Source organism: Pogona vitticeps, chromosome 6, assembly GCF_051106095.1.
Source record: "Pogona vitticeps strain Pit_001003342236 chromosome 6, PviZW2.1, whole genome shotgun sequence".
Classification (NCBI taxonomy): domain Eukaryota; kingdom Metazoa; phylum Chordata; class Lepidosauria; order Squamata; family Agamidae; genus Pogona; species Pogona vitticeps.
The window spans coordinates 105,783,219-105,804,209 of record NC_135788.1 but is presented as its reverse complement, the minus strand read 5'-3'; the positions used below and the strand labels follow the sequence as shown (position 1 = coordinate 105,804,209).

Here is a 20,991-nt window from a genome sequence, read left to right as displayed (position 1 = left end):
CAGTTCATTTTTTAAGAGATTATCAAAATGTGCATGTTTCACTTTTCGATAAGGATGAAGGAGAATGCAAACATTTGGATGGGGAGCAAAAGTAAGTCTGAGCGATGTCCCCATCTCTATTTCTATCACCCTGTTGTCTTCTTATATGTGCAATATCAGTTTCCATTTCCTCAATTTTTGTTTTGGCAAATGATGTTTGCTATTCCCATTGCTGTCAATTATTGTGGATTCCAAGAAATGCTCTCTCGAGTTATTACAGTAATTCCCTTCAAAATCCATCGGTGTATATACGATACACCACTGAAGTCATCTGTACAGTACAGTTGATATCAGATGTACAATCCAGAATGATGAATAACATTCGCAGGTTACAGGTGAGCCAAAGTCTTTGTTCATCTTCCTTTGTTCAGTGAGTTGATGATCTCCTTTGGAATCATTTTCCTCAGATATTAAGTGTAGAATTCTATGGTGGTGATTATATGGTTTCCTAAGTACTGAACCAGAGTTTAGGAGCAATCCCATAATTCTGAAGGAGTTGTAACAGAGTGGCACAAATAGCTACCTATCCACAAGAACTTCTGGATAACTCAGTAGCTGAGGTCTCTGGCTGTGGAGCTAGAGATTGGGAGTTCAATTCTCCACTGTGCCCTCCTTGAGAGGGGCTAGATTCAATGATCCGTATGGTCCCGTCCAGCTCTGCAGTTTAAAGGTTATTAAATATTGAGCCCAACTAGATAATATGCTCCTCACTTATTTTTCAAGTGCCTCCCACTTGAAGAAAGATGTGTACATAATGTGCTTTGCTTTATGATTAGAGATGGGGATGAATATAAAAACGGATCAGTTTTTCTGACGAATATAGCCGATTTGTCAAATATTCGTCGATCTGTATTTGTATGGCTTGTCGAATAGTTCCTCGGTTTTATTCGTTAATCCTTTCATATTTGTATATACTTGTTACCCCTTTTGGGGGCCTCTCTGAGCTTGCTGGTGCCAAGTTGAAGCTCTGGCCAATCTCACTCCAGAGCATGAACAGAAGTGGGGAACGGCTGGACGGGAAAACATCGCTGTACGGAACATGGGACCTTCTATGTACAGAATAGGTATTCTACCACTGAGCTCCTATGTCTCCTATTTGTTGCTCATGCTCGTTGTTACTTCCTTTTTGTCAAACTGAGTGTCCTGGAGGCTAAGTCAGATGAACTTAGTCTTGCTTCAAAATATGTCTTTCTGAAAGTATGTTTTGCCAGCCTTATTCTTCCTTAGTAACGTTTAAATGATAATTAAATAGAACTGCTGGATAGCTCAGTGATCTGGGCATCTGGCTGCGGAGCCTAAGGTTGGGGGTTTGATTCCCCACTGTGTCTCCTTGACCAAGGCTGTACTCAGTTATCCATAGGGTCCCTTTCAGTTCTGCAGTTCTAGGATTATATAAGCTTTATTATTATTGTCCTAAATGTGGATTGTTTAATGTTTATACAAGGAAAGGACTTGGACAGGTAAGAACTGGTTTTATGATGTAAGATGTTGAACTGATTACACATACCCCTCTGGTCATTTGGCAGCCTAGCCGTATAAGTACATATAATCACGGTTTACATTCAGGAACACCCCCCCCTTCTATTCATAAGTCTGCCAATGGGAATCCACCCAGACCCTCAAGCTGTTCACATTTTGTTTTCCTCTGGTTTCCTATACCTACTCTCCACCTTAATCCCTATCCAATTGTTGGGAGGTGAGGTGAACCTTCTTTTGTAACTCATTGTTACCTCTTTTGGGTTCCTTCCCATTTTAAGCATTAAGGGCTCATCTTGAGCTTTTGAATGATTGGTGGAGGAAAGGTGAAGGTGGGAAGACACCTATAGAGAGCCTTTATTAAGCGGTGACAATATAGCATGAAGGGCAGTGGGATCTAGTGGGTTACAGAAGGGAATGGGGATAAGAGTTGGTGCCTCTGGGTTTTCTGTGTAATCACAGGAGTCCAAGTTGGAGTAAATTGTATGGGATATAGTAAAGACCAAAGGTAGGAGGTCTGTCTCCATTCTTTTAAGAAGAGGTTTAGGGGATTCGGTTAGAGTACACTGGCTAGAGAGCAGGACTGCTAAATTTTGTGATAAGAGAAAGGCTATTTAGCAGTTGTAAAGCCCAAAATCCAGCATTTCTGAATTTTGACAAATTTAAGGTATCAGTTGTTAGTGGGTTTAAGCAGAGGGTGCAGAGACCCTTCTGAGTTGGCAAGTGTGTTAAAAAAAGGGAAATGAATCATAATGCTGGGATTCCATTTCTTAGTGTCAATTTGAATGTAAATGGTTAGGAAAAGAGGGAATCTGATTTTTTTGGGGGGGGGAGGTTATCAATCTCAACTTGAACTGGATTCTGGGTTCTTTCAGCTTTTAAGAAACTATTGCATCCTTTTTGGGGGGGAAGTTCTTGGACATTTTCATTAATTTAGCCATGTTCTGTGCTTGTCTATTCCTTCCCTACTGCTGAGGTTCTTAGAGAAGAATGAGGAGTCTAGTGTGATGGCCAGAAAAATAGTGGCCATCTTGTTGCTGCTTCTGATGCTGCTCTGGATAAACAGTGAGTATAAAAGATGATCTTTGAATAAGTAAGAGTTATTTTTCTTCGGGGCAAGTGTGGTCATTGCACATGCCCTCTTAACATCCCCAGCTACTTATTTGTTTAACTGAAATGAAATATAATTGAAATGAAAGGTGCTAAATATAAATACAGTACAGTTTAGAATGAGGGGGCATCTTGAACTTACCTCTGCTGTCTCTCAATCATGGTTCTTACTGCAAATGTAAGATGTGATGTAAAATGTTCCCCTTTCAAGTCCCCTGATGTATAGGTGTCTTCAGGATAGGACCTGTGTAACACTTACCATGTGTGTTTTGCATGTCTGAACTTACCAGATAGGCCTTTTCTGCTTAGATGGTCCAGATTCTGCTCTAGAATGAGTCAGATCATTAATGATCCAAACCTTTATGTCAATCCCATCCATCATCAGCTCTCCAAGGTTTCTGCCTAGGAAAACTTTCCTAATATCTCCTGGATGGTATCCTTTTTAAGCTGGAAATTTTAGGTATATATTTTATTGTTGCCCCAAGCATTCCATCTATCTAGGGTTAGGTTAGCCATCATACATCAGGATGGGAGGGTGGAGTACTTTCACTAGAGAGACCTGGGATATTTTCTGACTATCACTGAAATTCCATTGTAGTGAGAATTAAACTTGATATAGCAGCGTGGTTAGGCTAGGGTTAGTGGTGGTCGCAAGTACCATATTTTTCCATGTATAAGACTATACTTTTGTCTAAAATCTTTAGACTAAAAATTGAGGGTTGTCTTATAGACTAAAAATTGAGGGTTGAAGTAAGCTGAGGAGAGAACAAAAACAAGTGGAGGCGAAAGCAAGGATCAAAGCGATCCTACAGCGCTTTGATCCCTTTCCCCCTGCACTTGTTAAGCCCCACTTAGATTTCTTAATGTTGGATTAGAAAAGTGGCAGCGTCTTATACATGGGGGCGTCTTATACACGGAAAATACGGTACATATCATGTATTTACTAAACCTATGGAGAACTCTAGTACCTTCCCACAAGGAGGCCAATATGGTGACAATTTGAGTATCACGCTTTTGTTCCTTAGCGTTCTGATACATCAGAAAATGTTTGATACATTTCTGTCTCACTGTTACATTGGCTATGTGTGAACATCTCAATGGAACAAAGCTACAGATTAGCTAGAACAATTTTTGTTCTAGGTGGACTTTGTCTATAGCAACAAAAAACAACATGCCGTATGACAACATTATAAACAACTGACATTGTTTAGCATGCTTTAGATGGCTATATTGTAGAATGTGTACTTTAATATTGTCATCATCTTAGAACAGCAGAGCTGGGAGGGACCTTATGGATCATCAAGTCCAGCCCTTGTCAAGGAGGGACAGTGGTGGAATCGAACTCCCAATCTCTGGCTCTACAGCCAGATACCTAAACCACTGAGCTACTCAGCAGTTCAAGCATGACTCTTCAGCCTGCTTCATAGAAGAGACAGCTCTTTTTATTTTTGCTCCAAAGCACAAAAGATACACTATAGTCACATCACATATGCCAATGTTTGCAGCAGCTTGAACCAAAAGCTTCATTCATGAAATGGAAATTTGTAAAGTTCAAATAAAGGAGTGATAATATATATTCAATGCTGCCCCCTGCTGGTTAGTTTGCATGAAATACAGCAGCTCTAAATCCATTTATTTTCCTATCGACAAATTCTACACCAGTTATACATACTGTACATACAGTAGAAATACAGAGAACCCTTATGCTTCTAGAAGGCAGGCACAACGGTAGGTAGGCAGGCAGGAAGACCGCTGTGGGCAGCCTCAACTTGAGGTGGGGAATGGCCCCACTTGCTCTAATGGGTTGGCCATCATGACTTCTCTGAGCATACAAAAGGTGGCCAAAGACAATGAAATTGTCAGTGGGCACAGGAAATACAAGACTACCTGACCCTAACCCTGACCCTAGACCCTAACCTTAATCCCAACCCTAATCCTAATTTTCTGTTGAACTTCTATACGTTGCAAGGCACACAGGATCAGAAAATTCATTAGAAGTCATTGTGGAGGTACTTTAAAATGCTGGGTGACTATTTGTAAGGGATGTTGGAATTGCTTCCCTGCCCTACAGATCCTTTAGTTATTAGAGTTTGCACCAGATGACCTCAAAGCTTCCTTCTAATACTATAGCCCTATGATTGAGGAAATGATGGGCAATTATGGTTTATGGTAGCATTCTTGAGTTTAATGCTATGTTATGGTTATAGTTTTTGTTACTTTAGGGGCCAAGTTTGATAGGGGGAAAATGAAAAAAAAATGTGATGAAATGATATCATCAGACTGCAAACAGATCAACAAATGGAGCATAGAAATAATGAGTCAACCTTTATTGGTTGTTGTGGGTTTTTTGGGCTCTTTGGCCGTGTTCTGAAGGTTGTTCTTCCTAATGTTTCACCAGTCTCTGTGGCCGGCATCTTCAGAGGACAGCACTCTGTGCTCTGGCGGAACGTTAGGAAGAACAACCTTCAGAACATGGCCAAAGAGCCCGAAAAACCCACAACAACCATTAGATCCCGGCTGTGAAAGCCTTTGCGAATATAGTCAACCTTTAATTTGGTTTTTTTTTGAAACAAAGGTATTGCAAAAGTAATGTAACAAGCGGGAACAATGTTATTTTTTCTTTTTATTATATCCCTCTCTTCAGCTTATAATGTTGGGTTCTTTCCTTTTCTTTATATTTTTCCAGGATCAGACGATTTATTTTCAGGTAAGAAAGCCATCAAAATAAATTCTGGAGTTGCGTCCTTGTATCCAACAGCATTTCCTGTTCTTAACAGTATTTCTTAAAGGAACATTTGAATACAAGTTTCCATGCTTTCCCCCCTGCTGCACCATCCCAGTTCCAGATGATCCTCCAGCCGTATTCTTGCACTGGTAGAGCAAATCAACATTCTATAAGGCAATTCTTAAAATAGGGGCAGCCCAACCTCCCCCACAAATTTGGAACTAGGCTTCATATCAGCACCAAATTTAACAACAATTAAAAAGATTGTGGTTAAAAACAATTTAGCAACAATGAAAAAGAAATGGAAAGATTCTTCTCCCTTCCCCTCCACAAGGGAGCAGGAAGGAAGTTTTCCATTTCTTAAGATAGTTAAGCAGCTTAACCAAAGGGGCAGCTTGATCCATCCACTTTGGTTTGATGCCAGAAACGTGAAACCATAATGGAAAAACTTATACTACCCCCTACAAAAAAACCACCACCAAACCAAACTCCAAACAAACAGTAGCCCCTGACAGGCACCCAAAAACGTGTGGTTAGGTGTCAATCAGATGTAAGCTGGTTTGCAATGGCTTCTATATCATGTGGTCATCAGGAAAAGGAGCAAACCAGCCAGTCCCCAAACCAGACCATACTGTGGGACAAATGCCTGCCTGATTGCACCCTTTGTTTTTGTTTCTTTGGCTCTTAGGAACTAAAACTCATGTCCCTGTGAAATGGAAGCAGGTAGTCAGTATGATCTGATGAACAGTAACTGTGTTGTAATGTCCTTCCATATTCTTCCTTTCTCCCCAAGTTTGTGGTCAACCAGTGTTGTCTTCTCGAATTGTGGGTGGTCAGGCTTCAAAGACCGGAGCCTGGCCATGGCAGGTCAGTGTCCGTTGGAAGAAGCAGCATTTCTGTGGTGGATCCCTGGTGTCAGACCAATGGGTAGTGTCGGCAGCTCACTGCTTTAAGTGAGTATCTGCAAAGATGCAGCAATGTTGATGGATATTTTCAAAATATTTTGGGTTTAAGGGTTTGTTTGCAGTGGCAAGGATGGCTTTCTTTTAGAGCAAGTGTAGGCAAATTCTGGAGGTCTGCCACCCCCATCTTCATTACCTTGGAAATCTGCGTACACTCCCACAGCCCCCCACTCTCCACATTTTTCCTTACAACAATACAGTTTTATAGAACTGAAAAAAAAAACTGCACACTCTAGTGGCTCAGTGGTGAATTTGGCCAGGGGGCTGCCCTGGGCAAGTGGGCTGTATGTTACCTACCTAGTTTTTAAGAACAATATTGGAGATCCCTTTTCAGCCCTAGGAGCAAATTGATTTTAGAGGAGTTCTCAATCAGAGGGCAGATCCAACGCATATTGTAACTTAAAGCACTTACTATCAGTAACCAAGTCTTCTACCACTTAGAATGGAGTGTGGCATAAAAAAAACCTGGAAAGCTACAATCTATTAAATCTATACAATCTTTAGAATTCTGCAGTTCATCTGCTCTTGCTTGCCAACCTCTGATACCAGCCTTAAATTGGTATACCCCCAAAACTGGCTGTATTGTCAAACTGTTAATGCATTAGTTTGTTTCTAAGGGGGTCCACAGTTAATTTATTTATTTTTGGTGCAGGGGAGATGATCTATGCCATGTATTAGTGTAAATCTGTGAACACAGTGCTCCTTATTACGAGATAGTGCATTTGTGTGCATTAAAATAATACGTTTAGGATTCCAGGGAGGCAAGAGGGCAGTCAAACCCTTCTGCCACGGATACCCACATGTGTGCCCATTGTGTGTTTCTCAGACAGAACCCTCTTCCAGATATCACAGTGACCTTGGGGCAGCACCAGCTGGGAAATTTAACTTCCAGTGCTGAGATGATCCCTGTCACCCAAGTCATTCGCAACATAGAATTTGGAAGGACCGGAACAAGAGGGGACATTGCCTTGTTGAGGCTTCAAAGGCCACTAAAATATACCCCGTACATCCTCCCTGTGTGCCTTCCTTATATGTCTACAGAATTCCCTGACGGCATGGCTTGCTGGGTAACTGGATGGGGAAACATCCAATATGGGGGTGAGTGCCTGCAAGGGAGGTGGGGGAGGCTATAAAGCTGAAATTAATATGAGAAGCAAGGAAGGGATCCACACTTGAGCGTTTGTAAGTTCATAATTTGCGTGCGAAAACATGAATGTATTCACTTAAGAAAAAGGACTAATGTAGGTCAAGGTTAACTAGTTTGGTTGAGGAAATGTAAATAGCTTCAGCAATTACACTGCTGAAGCTATGTCGAACTGCACTGTCTGAACCTTGTAGCACAGTGGTTAAACTGCAGTACTGTAGCTAAAACTCTGCTCACAACCTGGGTTCAATCCCAGGCAGCTGGCTTGAGGTTCACTCAGCCTTGCATCCTTCTGAGGTTGGTAAATTGAGTACCCAGATTGCTGGGCTGTGTGTGTGGATGTGTAGCCTGCATAATAAAAATTATAAACTGCTAAGAGAGTACTTTGAGCACTAGTGGGAGGTAGATAAACAGCACAGTTTTTTTTTCTCTTTACTGGAAGCAAACTAGACTGTTCCAAAGAAATAAATACTATGAAGGAGGGAACCTGCAGAACTAATCCACCAATAGCGATACTGTACCTCCTATGACCTGCTGAGCTTCTTCTGTCAATCTCTAATCACTGATGGGTTGGCAGAGATAAGACATTATTTAGAGGCCAGGAATATTTGCATTGAAAATCAGCTGCGGTTTGCAGCCCTGATCAGTTTTGCATGGAAGAGGGTCTCTTGTTTGCAGACTAGGAAGGTTTTGCATGCCTGGAAGCTGTTACTTTGGAGGCAAATTGGTAAGATTTGTTGCTAGTCTCAGTCTTTGGCCCCACTTTTGGCCTTGTTCACTGCTCAATGTGATCCTTCCAAAATAAAAATTGGGCTTTTGCATTTTTTTTTTAAAAAAAGTTCCTCCCCCCTTGGAACAGAAGGAGAAAGTGGAATAGCAATGCCACTTGTTATGGTTAGTGACTCTATGCCGACTCACCTGAGAGCAACGAAGATCTAAACTCGAGGGGAACTGCTTCTGAATAGAGAAGAGAATGTGTTAATAAACACTTCCGGCTCGCAGTGTTTAACACCTCGTTCTCTGTTTTGTCTTTTTAGAGCCTCTTCCTTCCCCTAAGATACTGCAGGAGGTAAAAGTCTGCCTCATTAGTGCAGAACGATGCAATGATATGTTCAGTGTGCCCCAATCCGGTTTGAATGGTTCCAGGCCTATCTTGGATAGTATGGTTTGTGCTGGAGATGAAGAAGGAGGGAAGGATGCTTGTCAGGTGAGCAATTTGACTGTGCCTTTTAATTGGTGTTGGGGAGGGGGAAGAGAGCCTTATGTTTCTGAAAGCTTCCAGATTTCCCAACCCGTTCCCAGAGGTTGGGAAAGCATAACTGTTACTATATAAGCATGTTGTGGCTTTGGCTATGATTCCAAGCTACTGTTGAATGGCAGAGGGGGAAACCATTATCAGACAAGCCAGGATTGTGTTCTGGTTTGAAGTGGACCTGCTGCACAACGCCCTCTAGTGGGCACTGTTCTGCATCAGTGGGGCCCTGTAGAGTTACAGACTTTTCCTCATTGTGGTGAAGGTCGTGGGTGACAGACGGTGCTACAAGATGATCACCATTTCCGTATCCCCTTGAAAACGGCTTTAAGATAAAAGCTGTATTGGGGGATTTGTGGGAATGAAAATGGATGGGAGCCTTGGCTAAAGGTCCCTCTTTGGTCTGCAGCAAAGATGGAGAACTTATTACAGGCTGAGGGCTGAATTTGGTTTTAGAGAAGTTCACGGTGAATAGGCTGAAGGCAAAAAGGTGGGATCCAAAATACCAGCATGTGGTAGCTTAGAGCTCTTGATGGCCAATAATTAAGCCTGTAGGGACGTGGTGGCGCGTAGGGACGTGGTGGCGCGTAGGGACGTGGTGGCGAGTAGGGACGTGGTGGCACTGTGGGCTAAACTGCAGAAGCCTGTGCTGCAGGGTCAAAAGACCAAGCAGTCATAAGATCGAATCCACGCGACGGAGTGAGCTCCCTTTGCTTGTCCCAGCTCCCGCCAACCTAGCAGTTCGAAAGCATGCAAATGCAAGTAGATAAATAGGGACCACTTTGGTGGGGAGGTAACAGTGTTCCGTGTCTAAGTCGCACTGGCCATGTGACCACGGAGATTGTCTTCGGACAAACGCTGGCTCTATGGCTTGGAAACGGGGATGAGCACCACCTCTAGAGTCGAACACAAAATGATGTTCCCCTAGTGTGAAGCCTGAGCATGTAGCAGTACAGGATCAATGTTAACTGGTGGATTCAGCCCTTTGATGCTTGGAATGATTACCTGAGCTTATTTCCCTCTGTGTAAAAGAATCACATCCACACGTAAAAAAACTTAAGAAGGGTTGTGTTTGCTAGAGAACTATGCTTGTGATAGGAAAGGTGACAGAAACCCTAGTTTCCGTCTAACTAAGCTGGAGATGTCAGGTGCCATGGCTGCCCCTGTCAGCCCCCCCCCTTGGAGGGACAACAGGAAGGTGGGAGAGGAAAGGAAGTACAATTGTAAGAATGGTAATTCAAAGTCAAAGGAAGATCAGCACAGATTTGAGCAGGCAAAGAACAGTCCAGGAAACCTGAGGTCCTCTCTTTCTTTCCTCTGTCCCATGCAAAGACCTGCGTCTTCTCAAGTATAAACTGAGTTGCACCCAATCACTTCCAAAATCCTAAAAAAGAAGTATAGCCATCAAGAAAAGAACATAGCACCAGATTAGGCTCCAGATTTTTTTTTGGCAGTGTTTAATTTTAGTTAAATTCCCTTAATGGTGCAACAGAAGTGTAGGAATTCACAGAGCAAAAGTTGCCTCATGTTTCCCAGAGTAGACCACCCCTTTTTCTTGTTAACTGGCACTTACAATCTCAATAACTCACTCTGAGACATTAGTAGTAGAAAGAAAGAATAAAAACCATCTTCTTTACTTACAGTGAACAGGTAACAGCAAGCTAACAACATACTGTATTTTTCGCACCATAAGACACACTTTTCCCCCACAAAACGGGGGTGGAAAGTCTGTGCGTCTTATGGAGTGAAGAAAACAGATTATATTTTCCTGTTTTCTTCTCCTAAAAAATTGGTCCATCTTATGGAAAGGTGCGTCTTATGGAGCGAAAAATACGGTAACTGCTTGTAGCAAGAGGCGTCAACAGAGTGACTGCTACCAACAGACCAAAGAGAGGGAAAAAGCTCTTAGCAAAGAGGTGTGACTCTCTTTGAATTCAGAGTTTGGGAAGGAACTATTGGTTAGTGGTGTTAGTGATTGGCAGTCTCCCCATCCCAGAAAGGTTCCCTCCCAGCCACATCTACTTAGAGGCAGTATGTGAGGTTGCAAATCTCCAACAGGTTTTGAGGTGCCTCACATCTGATCCAAGGGAATCTTCTGTGATCGTATTTTTCTGAAGACAGAGAATGCGTTGTGAATTATTCCCTGTTGGTTTTTTTGCTTGTCTGTTTCCAGGGTGATTCTGGAGGGCCCTTGGTGTGTGCTCAAAGTGACGTTTGGTTTCTGGTGGGCATCGTGAGCTGGGGAACAGACTGTGGCTTGCCGTATCGCCCTGGTGTCTACACCAAAGTTTCTGCCTTTGCAGGTTGGCTGCAGCGTTATATCCCTGGCCTGCAGTTTGGAGTTGTGCCCATCTCTCTCCAAGGGGAAGGGAACTCATACAAAGTATTCACTTGCTCTCCACTTTCCATCTGCATTCTTTCCTTGCTCCTGCCTATCTTGCAGCTGGAAATAAGGAACTGAGTGCTTCATTCAACATGAACTTGTCTTGCCAGTTTTCCTTGACAGAATTAAAGTTGGATTGAAGTATCTAGATAGCACATAGTTTAGCGCTTAAAGTCTGGTTTGTGTTGTTAATGGAAAGATTAATAGTATAATAAAGGGCAGGATCTAGGCTATTGTGATTCTGGGCAAGAGATTACCAGTGTCCTCTAGAACAGTGGTCCCCAACCTTGGGCCTCCAGATGTTCTTGGACTACAACTCCCAGAAGCCTTCACCACCACCTCTGCTGGCCAGGATTTCTGGGATTGAAGTCTAAGAACAACTGGAGGGCCAAGGCTGGGGACCACTGCTCTAGAATACTTCACTTTTACTCTCCTTGAAATACAGCTAGTGCTTCCCTGAAATGCTATCAGTTTTCCATCCCATGTCACAATAAATTGAAATTATGTGAATCATACTGAGTGTCAAAGGAACGATACTAAGGCTCAAACTAGAAGGTAAGAGAAAGATGTTTTCCTTATGATGAACCTTTTCTCTGTCCCATGGTAAGATTTCCTAATTGATATGGGACTCAGACTTTCAGATTAAGCCCATGTTTACATTCCATGCAAGATACGGGGGTGGAGGGAATACTACACTATGGCAAACAGATGTCTTTCACTGTTTGAGGGAGCCCTTCTTTGAAAGAATATGCTAAGAGGACCCTCCTGTTTAACCCTCAGTAACACATCCACTTAAAGTGAGGGTTATGTGACCTATACCTATTGGAAGCAGATTGAATATACTTGTATGCAGATGTGCTTGATTTGCATAATTTATTCCAGTTTCAACAATTTGTCTTTCTTAGTGAATATTTGCATTTTCATGTGGGGTGAAAGAAATTCAGGTGCATTTCTCTTAAAACATGAGTTGTACAGTTACATAGCAATGAAAATGTGATCCATAAAGGCAGAACTTGGTATGAGGCAGCAGTTTTCACATTTTCTAAATTTATTCCCAAATAAAGAATGAGTGCCGAATAGAGGGGGACTAGTACCTCATGGAATTTGGAGAGTGTACTTCTGTTAATGTGGCCTAAAGCAGCATTTGTCTTTTCTTCTTCTTTTTTTTGCAGCCATTTTGCACTGTTGGCTCATATTCAGCTTGTGATCTTCAACAATTCCAAGATCCTTCTCAGTCATAGTAATACTGAGCCAAGTATCCCCCATCTTGTGACTGTACATTGATCCCGCCCCCGGTGTAGAACTATGCACTTATCCCTATTAAATTTTATTCTGTTGTTGCAGATGCTCAAGCTTATAAAAAACCTTTTGAATTTTGTTTCAATTCTCCAGGGTATTAGCTATTCCACTCAGTTTTGTGTCATTTGCAGATTTGATCAGTATTCCCTTCACTCCCTCATTCAAGTCATTAACAAAAATGTTGAAGAGCACTTGAGCCTTGTAGTATCCGACTTCTTACTTCATCCTAGTTGGAGAAAGAGCCATTAATTAAACACTCTCTGAGTACAGTTCTGTAACCAACAGTGTGTCCACCTGAAAGTTGTTCTATTTCTTGTATGATGCCACTTTGTGGAAACCTTTTCACATAGCCCTGCAGAGCAGTCTTGTTCATTAACACCCTTTTGTTTATTACACTAGAGTTGATTCTATTCCAGAATGTTGAAACAGAAATGAGGCTGCATTGTAAATACATTACTAATAAATTGTGTAAATTGTCCTTTCAAGGAAATGTACAATAAATTTGAATTGTGAGGTTTTAAATGTCAACTGTCTGAACTTCGTGTGTGTGTATGTGTGTGTGTGTGTGTGTGTGTGTGTGCGTGCGTGCACGTGCGTGCGCGTGTGCGTGTGTGCATGTGGCTGTAGAATCAGCTTGTCCCACCTTGAGAATACTCTTCTCCTTGGTCTTGTTCTATTCAGAGGGGTAGACAATACTTGTTGATGTTGTTGAAGTTTTCATCATCAGCATCTATGGCCCTTTCCACTGTTGCAAAGATAGTAGAATCCATTCCTGGAGAGTACATTCTAAAATAATGTAATAGGGAAGGCAAAAGGAGAGAGGATCATGAATAGAGAGGAACAGGTGTGGGCAAATGTTAAACATGCTTAATTCATGGTCCAGTGTGGAGGCACATTAAGGGTAATTTGAACAGCTGAACGGTACAGATGCATACAAATAGGACTTAGCGCACATTCCCTACATTTTCTGGGAGAAATGGACCCAATCTGTCCATGAAAAAGGAAGAGTGCACATTTCCTTGTCAGTATACTGACTCTCCAACAGGCCTTGGGGAATGTGTGTATCTTGACAGTGTTGCTCTGTAAACTGCCACTAGATAGACCACAAGCTTATCCTTGTTGAAGTTTCTTTCATTACTGGCAAGAAAGAAGGTGGGCTGTGATGTAGTAAATCCTGTTAAAACTTTGGAGTAAATTGTCTTGAATTGTGACATTTTTATGGGCATGAGTAAGTTTTAATTTACCATTGACATGGGAACCAACGGAGGATGTGACCTGGCTACGTCATTTTCAAGTTTATTAAATGTTGTTCAAAAATAACTCTGTTATTCATGCCTGGGAAAGGTTTATTTTCAAAAACGAATTGAAGTAAATTTCTGAATACCTTTGTTATTCATACTTTATGAGATATGTATTTTCAAAGGTTACTTGTAAAACAGTCAATAAATCAGTGAAACTGAAGTGGCTAGGTCACATCCTGCATGGGTACCTATGTCAATGGTGAATAAACAACTTACTCATACCCATAAATATGTAAAGTTTCCAGATAACTTACTCAATGCCTCCAAGCCCCATATACTTCTTATTCTCTATAATGTGATCTGGTGATGTTTGATGAAAATGAAATTAAATGATTCCAGTTAACATGCACATGTTCATTGTTTTTACATACTGTATTGGGTAAACATAATTAATTTAGCAAGTAACAAACATGTGTACTTAATTAATGCACTAATTTTAAAGTTTTAAGATTGGGAAAAAATATCTACGGTATACATTTAGATGTAACAAACCACAGTAGCTTTAAAGAATGATGTGAAATGAGTGCCATCTGGTGGCCTCTTGTTGTCATTACTGGATACTCACTAATAAAAAAGAATTCCAAATATGTATTATTAGTTTAGAGGAAAGAAGAGAAGGTGGAGTACATTCTACCTTAGATTATAAAGAATAAAACAAAAACAAAAGCATGTGAATAGAGGATTTCTTGGTCTATATATCCCCATATATTCTTGATCTATATATCTCCATATATTCTTGATCTATATATCTCAGATTCTGCCCTTCATCCACAATGCATAAGCATGATACAGTATCCAAGATATTCTAGAAAAAGTATAACTTCAATTTCAGCTGTTGCTGCTGATACCAGTCTCCAAATTTGTATGAATATAAGTAATGAAAAACAAAGCTGTTTCAACTTTTTTTTGTTGCAGTGATTTATTTGGCTCAGTTTCTCAGTCCTTGCCTAACAAATGTGCAACTCTGAGTGTTTGCATCAATGTTCATACTATATGAAAGGACAAGCTTACAAGTAAGGCATTGTTATCAGTAGGCCAACACAGCGCGAAATGTATTTACTTCCCCCCACCTTCCTCTTTCCATCTTGGAAATGCACTTTAGAAGTGGCAGTTCGCTGTTGCGATCTGATTTACCCAAACTCTTACAATTGCCACAGCAAAATCTGGTCTGGCTAGGAGGGGACAGAAGGCCAGTAGGGCGTGTTTACTTGGAGGGGACAGAACACAATCTGGGTGAGCAGACAGGTTGGGCCACATTCTCCCACGAGGCTGCCAGGAAGTGTCTGCGTGTTCAGTGTGTTCCTAGATTCTCATAGAAGCAAATCTGGAGGGTTGTCGGTTTGAGACTGCCAGGCTGCTTGGGAGGTGAAGCAGGGGCCCTCTCTGCAGCATGAGAAGCCCCCTGCCCTCCCTGTTTTGCCTTTCCGTGCTACCCCTTATAAAGGGTAAGTAACTTGGCATATTCGTCTTGTGTGCATGCTTTGTGATGATTTTCAACAGCTGAGAACAGGGGCTTGATCTCTTGTGTTCTTTGAGAAAGGGTGGAGGGAACCTATACTGAGAATACTATTGTGTAATCCCAAAAAGTAACGGAAGGGTCTACTGGGTTGAAATATAGGGGACCTCCCTCTCCTTTGTGAGGACTATTTTGATCTCTCTGCCTGGAAAGGTCACCTTATGTCAGCTTCTCCGAGGGTTGTGTTGGTGTTTAAAAATGCTTCTTTTCCAGCAGACCCTTAATTGTCAATCTGGGTTGTCTGTTCCCTCAAGATTTATTGGTGTCATCTGACCCTCCCCAAAGTAAGAAGAATATCCATCTGTCTCCTGGGGATGGGGTAGACAGATGAATTTAAGAAAACCTATTTTGCTTTTTAAATGACAAGACTTTTCTTCCACTCTCATTTTTTAATTTCAAGGGATAGCTTGGTTGCTTTGGGCAGCCCAACCTCATTCCTGGGACAGGATATGGCCAGTGGAACAGTAACCTTTATCCTCCTCAAAAGAATGTGCCAGGAATGACAACATTTCATGGTGTAGATTTCCTGGTCCTGTATCCCATGTCTGAGCAGCCAAGCAACAGCTTAATATGGGTTTCTTGCATCTTATCTGGTTCAGCCCTCAAGCCATGCAAAACTGGTTGGGATCAATGACCATAATTCACCCGTGGCATGTCTGTGATATTTCTACATCTTTTCCCCCTGTGCTAGGCACACCCACTTCTTGCAGACAACACTGCTGGAAGAGTGTATTCTGTTGAGGTCATTTGCTCCAATTAATCCTCTCTGGGGACAGAGTTCACAGCGAGATCTTTCCTGTAAATACTCACTTTGGCTTTCACACTCTTATCTGCCAAGAAAAAGACAACTAATTACAAATACCAGTTGCCTCTCCTCCTCCTCCTTGCAAAATCTAACTGATGGCAGGTGTCCCTTGAAGCTCTGTTTTTCATTTAGAAAGATATTTCAACCCCATGTGTTGTTTGTAAAGTATAATTCAAGGCATGGGTAGGGAAGATGTGGGGCACTGAGGTGTGCTGGATTGCAGCTACCCCCCCCCCCAGTCCTAGCAAGCATGGCCGGTGGTCAAGAATGATGGGAGTTGTAGTCAAACATTATCTGGAAGGTTTGGGCCATAACTTTCCTACCCCTGATATATGGCACAGTCCTCGCATTCAGTAGATGACTTGATTAATTGGTATCTGGACTGTATGTGTTCAGAATGCACCTGGAACTTCGCATAACTGAAGCAAATTAAATATCCATGCCTATAGAAAGCCTCCCAAAACTAGCTGCTGGGGAGCATGGGCAGGATGGTATTTGTGGGTTTCTTAAAGGCCATAGTCTGGTTGGCCTTGGCAGGAACACAAGGACAGTCTTAAACAGGGCTTTGATCTGATTCTAAGTTTTTTTTTCCTCATGGATCTTAGGTAAATTAAGGCACAAAAAGTGGTCCTTGAGATAAGAGGGTATGGCAAGCAGCTGGTCATTACTGGGGAAGCTCTTTTGGCTCAATAGTGGGCACCATGCCTCCCGGCCCACGTGTTCCTTGTCCTCGAGGCTATTGCGACCAGTATGCCTGTTCTCATGAAGTGAGTTTATGGTTGCACGATACGGAGGTTTCCATTGGTTCCGAAACAAATTTTGGTGGTTCTTAAAAGCACTTTAAAGATGTGGGGGAGATTTTAAGAACTTTGTAATGTTCTGCAGCTTTCGTTCCTGTTTCTCTCCAGCATCTTTGACAGACCTTCAAACACCTTCCCTCTTCACCCATCCTTTTTCACTGAGGATTGCAGCAGCAAGCACAGGGAGGAGCAAGAAAGAAATACTGTAGTTTTATTCTTCCTTGGTGATTCCGATACTTGGTACGCTGTCTCAGGAGTGGCGGCAAAAGTAGTGGCTCTTGAGAACTAAAGTCTTCTTAAGAGAAGCAATTGAACTAGTAGTAGCCATCCTTGAGAAGAAGTTATTTTCTGAGGGTTGTGCTTAAGAACCAGTTCGAAAGGAAAGGCACATACATGGCACCATTCCGCCAGGAGCCAGATTTCGATTAAATATAAGGAAAAATGCCTTAACTGTTAGAGCAGTATGATGGAACCAATCCCCTCAGGAGGTGGAGAGTGTTCCAACACCAGAGGCATTAAAAAAAATTAGAGAGCCACCTGTCAGATCTACTTTGATTTGATCCCTGCATTGAGCAGAGGGATGGACTTAGTGGTTTTACAGGCCCTTCCAATTGGGTTATTGTGTAATTATGCTGTTCTAGAGTTCTTATACTAGAAATTTTGGGTGAGGAACGAATTCTCCTCTCAGCTTTTAAAACACAAGACAGGCTGTTGCAGAAGCCATGGAGGACCAGAGCTATCCACGCTCTGACAACAGTACAGATCAAGTAGAATGGGGTCTTCAGAGGCAGCAAGTTTAGACAGAACTCTCTGATATCATAGCAAGGGTCTTACAAGCATGTTGCTGTTTCCATTGGAAGAAAATGTACCTGCCCTTTGTGAGGACAAGGCCTAAGATAAGAAAAGCGGACACTGTTTGAACCAGCATCACACAATGGCTTTGTAGAGTAAACTGTGAGCATAGAACATATATGCTTCTTATCAGTAAACACTGTTCCATTGTGTGTTTTAAGCTGTAGCCATATAAGGGAGTGGCTTGGAATCCTGAAGTGGCTGCCAGACTCTTCTGGTAGTGGAAGGAGGCAAAGAAACAAGAACTGGTGGGTCACAAAACTGCTAAAAACAAGCCCTGCTGCTGTCTTCCATTCTCTTGACACACCAGAAGACAAAGACCCAAACCAGAATCCTACATTGGAAATCTCTAAAGGGGTTAAATACACAAGGAAAGGAGGTTGCCAGCTTGGGGCCCATCTAATCCAGCTGCCCATGCATGCAGAACTAATTCAGCAAAGGAGAAATGCCTCTATCTGTTGAGCATCTTTGAACAATCAGAGATCCGGAAAAACCATGGTTCTACAAAGCAGAAATGCTTCATGGATAGAGAGACAGTTCTCCCCTTCAGATTAAACTCTGTACATGCACAGGTGGAAGGAACTGGCACAGCACTCATCCTCCATGCATTTACTTTAAACCCTTTTATATAACAAGGTTCAGGTGTGGATAACCTCTTTTTGGGAACTCTAGTGATGTCTGTGTGTGACACTGCTGCTGCTGAAATACACCAATAATCAATGCTTTTGCTCAAATCACCCACATTTTATGGTACTGGCTCCCAACCTTGGGTCCCCAGATGTTCTTCAACTAAAACTCCCAGAAGCCTTCACTGCTAGCCATGCTACCCAGGATTTCTGGGAACTGTAGTCCAAGAAGTTCCGGGGACCCAAAGTTGGGAACTGTTGTTCCACGGCAGACGTGGCAGCTCTATGGTGCAGGAAGAGGCTAGAATGCCCTTCACCATAGAGCCCTGTAATGGAAGGAAGGATGTTTGCCTTCCCTATGGTGATACTGTGGCCAACTTCTATAATGTACATTTCTTGGCAGTAGCAGTAACAAATGGGGCAGTGGAGGATCTGCAAAAATGGGGGAAATGAGGCACAAGACCCACAGGTTGCATGTTGTCCATTGCCGCTTAAGGCTCTAGAGCAGACACACCTCAGCAAACAGGAAGAGATATTAAAATATGAATGTCAAAACTGGAAAGGTATCAGTGTTAAAAAGGAATCAGCAGTACTTACCTTCACCTCTCTAATTTCTTTAGATTTTTTTTTCATGCTGCCCAATAAGAGTAAAATGAGTTCTTAGGCACCAAGAGGTCTTGGGGCTTAAATGGAGTGGACATTTTCCTGCATCATACTCTGGATAGTGGCTGGCAGTCAGCATAGACAAGAAGTCAGGAGCCTGTAGCCTTCTAGATGTTGGATTTGAGCTCCATTCAACTCTACCCATCATGCTGAATGGTGAGGGTGATGTAAGCTGGAAACAATTGGATTGCCTACCCTTGGTGAGGGACATGGTGGCGCTGTGGGCTAAACCGCAGAAGCCTGTGCTGCAGGGTCAGAAGACCAAGCAGTCGTAAGATCAAATCCACGCGACGGAGTGAGCGCCCGTCGCTTGTCCCAGCTCCCGCCAACCTAGCGGTTCGAAAGCATGCAAATGCGAGTAGATAAATAGGGACCACCTCAGTGGGAAGGTAACAGCGTTCCGTGTCTAAGTCGCACTGGCCATGTGACCACGGAAGATTGTCTTCGGACAAAACACTGGCTCTATGGCTTGGAAACAGGGATGAGCACCACCCCCTAGAGTCGAACACGACTGGACAAAAATTGTCAAGGGGAACCTTTACCTTTACCCTTGGTGAACAAACACAATGCTATATGAGATGGAACAATGGTGTAAGGCACCTTCATTCCAATGAATATTTTTAACATGTACTTGTAGCCTGTTTCGCAACCCGGGTGCATGACTTCTATGCATGGTTTTACCCTTGTTCTAAAGGAGAGTAAATTTTCATGCATGCATGAGATCTTTTGGGTTTACGCACAATCCAGCTTTTGTGGAATGGGCACAATGCCATGAATTCCTGCAGATAATAATAAAAGGCTAAAATAAAGCATTCCAGTCTTTGGCGCAGACAAGCTTTAGAACAGAAGATGGACTGCTTGTAATCTTTCTTTCAGTGATCGTTGAGTGATTATTGGAGTAGAGAGCCTTGCGCCTGGCACCTGAATGGGTAACCTGGGTTACCATCTTCTAAATCTGCTCTAATTGTAGCGCTCAGGCTGTGTTTCCCTCAAAGAGCACCTTCTGTTTGCATATTTTACCACATTAATATTTTCTTTAGATTCTCTTCCTCAGTCTTGTTTAAACTTTATACTTAGGTGTTTGGTTTTCCAGCTTTGCCTGTGGCTTTCCAGGCTCACTCAAATAGAAAATGAAGTTGAAAGTGATATACCCCTTAATTGGAACACTTGAGGAGGAATTGGGGGTGGGGGAGATATTTGTTCTGAACATGGAAACAACTGTTGGAGAAACATGCTGGCTGCTTTGCGGTTCATGCTTTCAGAAAAAACGTTATGAAGCGGGTTGTAGTCTGAAGTATTTTTAAAGAAAGTAAAGCAAAGTGTGCTGCTTTATGTACCTCCCCATAGTGCTCAAAGCACTCTTTAGATGGTTTCCAATTCAATCATGCAAGCTACCCATTGCCCCCACCCCCTTGTGAGGTGAGTACTCAGTTTACTGGCCTCGGAAGGATGGAAAGCTGAGTCAACTGAGCCTATTGGGATTGTGAGCAGAGTCTTAACTTCAGTACTGTAATTTAACCACTTTGCCACAAGGCTCTTGTAAGAGTAGAATATGGATGTGATGCAAAAGAAAATAATACATAAAAGTATCAAACAGGTTAGGATGGTCAACTGGAAAGGCAAATGAGTTTGGATAAATTATACACGATGGTGGGTCTGTATTTCTATATCAGAGCAACTTCTCAGAATCAGGGCACCATTTTGGAAACCTGACCTAGATCTTGTTGGCGGTAGCAAGTCAGTCTTACTATCACCCTCTAGATTCATTATGAATTTGGGTGGCATCCATATAATTTGTCACCTCTGTTGTGGCTGTGAAAATTTGGCAGCTGTCTGAGTAGCTACTTATGGTGAAAGGAGGTGCGGAGATGGCAAAGTTCATGAGAAGGGGTTAATATCGTAATCGTTCAAAAACTAAACCCCCTTAGTTAAATTATGTTTTGGTTGAAGGGGGATAATATGAACCACCTGGTGCCTGGAGAGCTCAGTGAGGCTGCAACTACACAATCGAATAATGCAGAGTTTGCTGCAAGTATAA

General features: G+C 42.3%; 1 protein-coding gene across 1 annotated transcript in view; it reads left to right on the top strand.

The window, feature by feature from the left end:
- Positions 1 to 20,991, top strand: part of LOC110088358 (serine protease 53) — a 39,706-nt gene that overhangs the window by 10,209 nt on the left and 8,506 nt on the right. The window contains exons 4-9 of the mRNA XM_078378761.1: positions 5,312 to 5,332; positions 6,144 to 6,303; positions 7,139 to 7,410; positions 8,494 to 8,663; positions 10,882 to 11,162; positions 15,066 to 15,136. Of these exons, the coding sequence (XP_078234887.1) occupies positions 5,312 to 5,332; positions 6,144 to 6,303; positions 7,139 to 7,410; positions 8,494 to 8,663; positions 10,882 to 11,162; positions 15,066 to 15,136 (975 nt within the window). The remainder of the gene's footprint in view (positions 1 to 5,311; positions 5,333 to 6,143; positions 6,304 to 7,138; positions 7,411 to 8,493; positions 8,664 to 10,881; positions 11,163 to 15,065; positions 15,137 to 20,991) is intronic.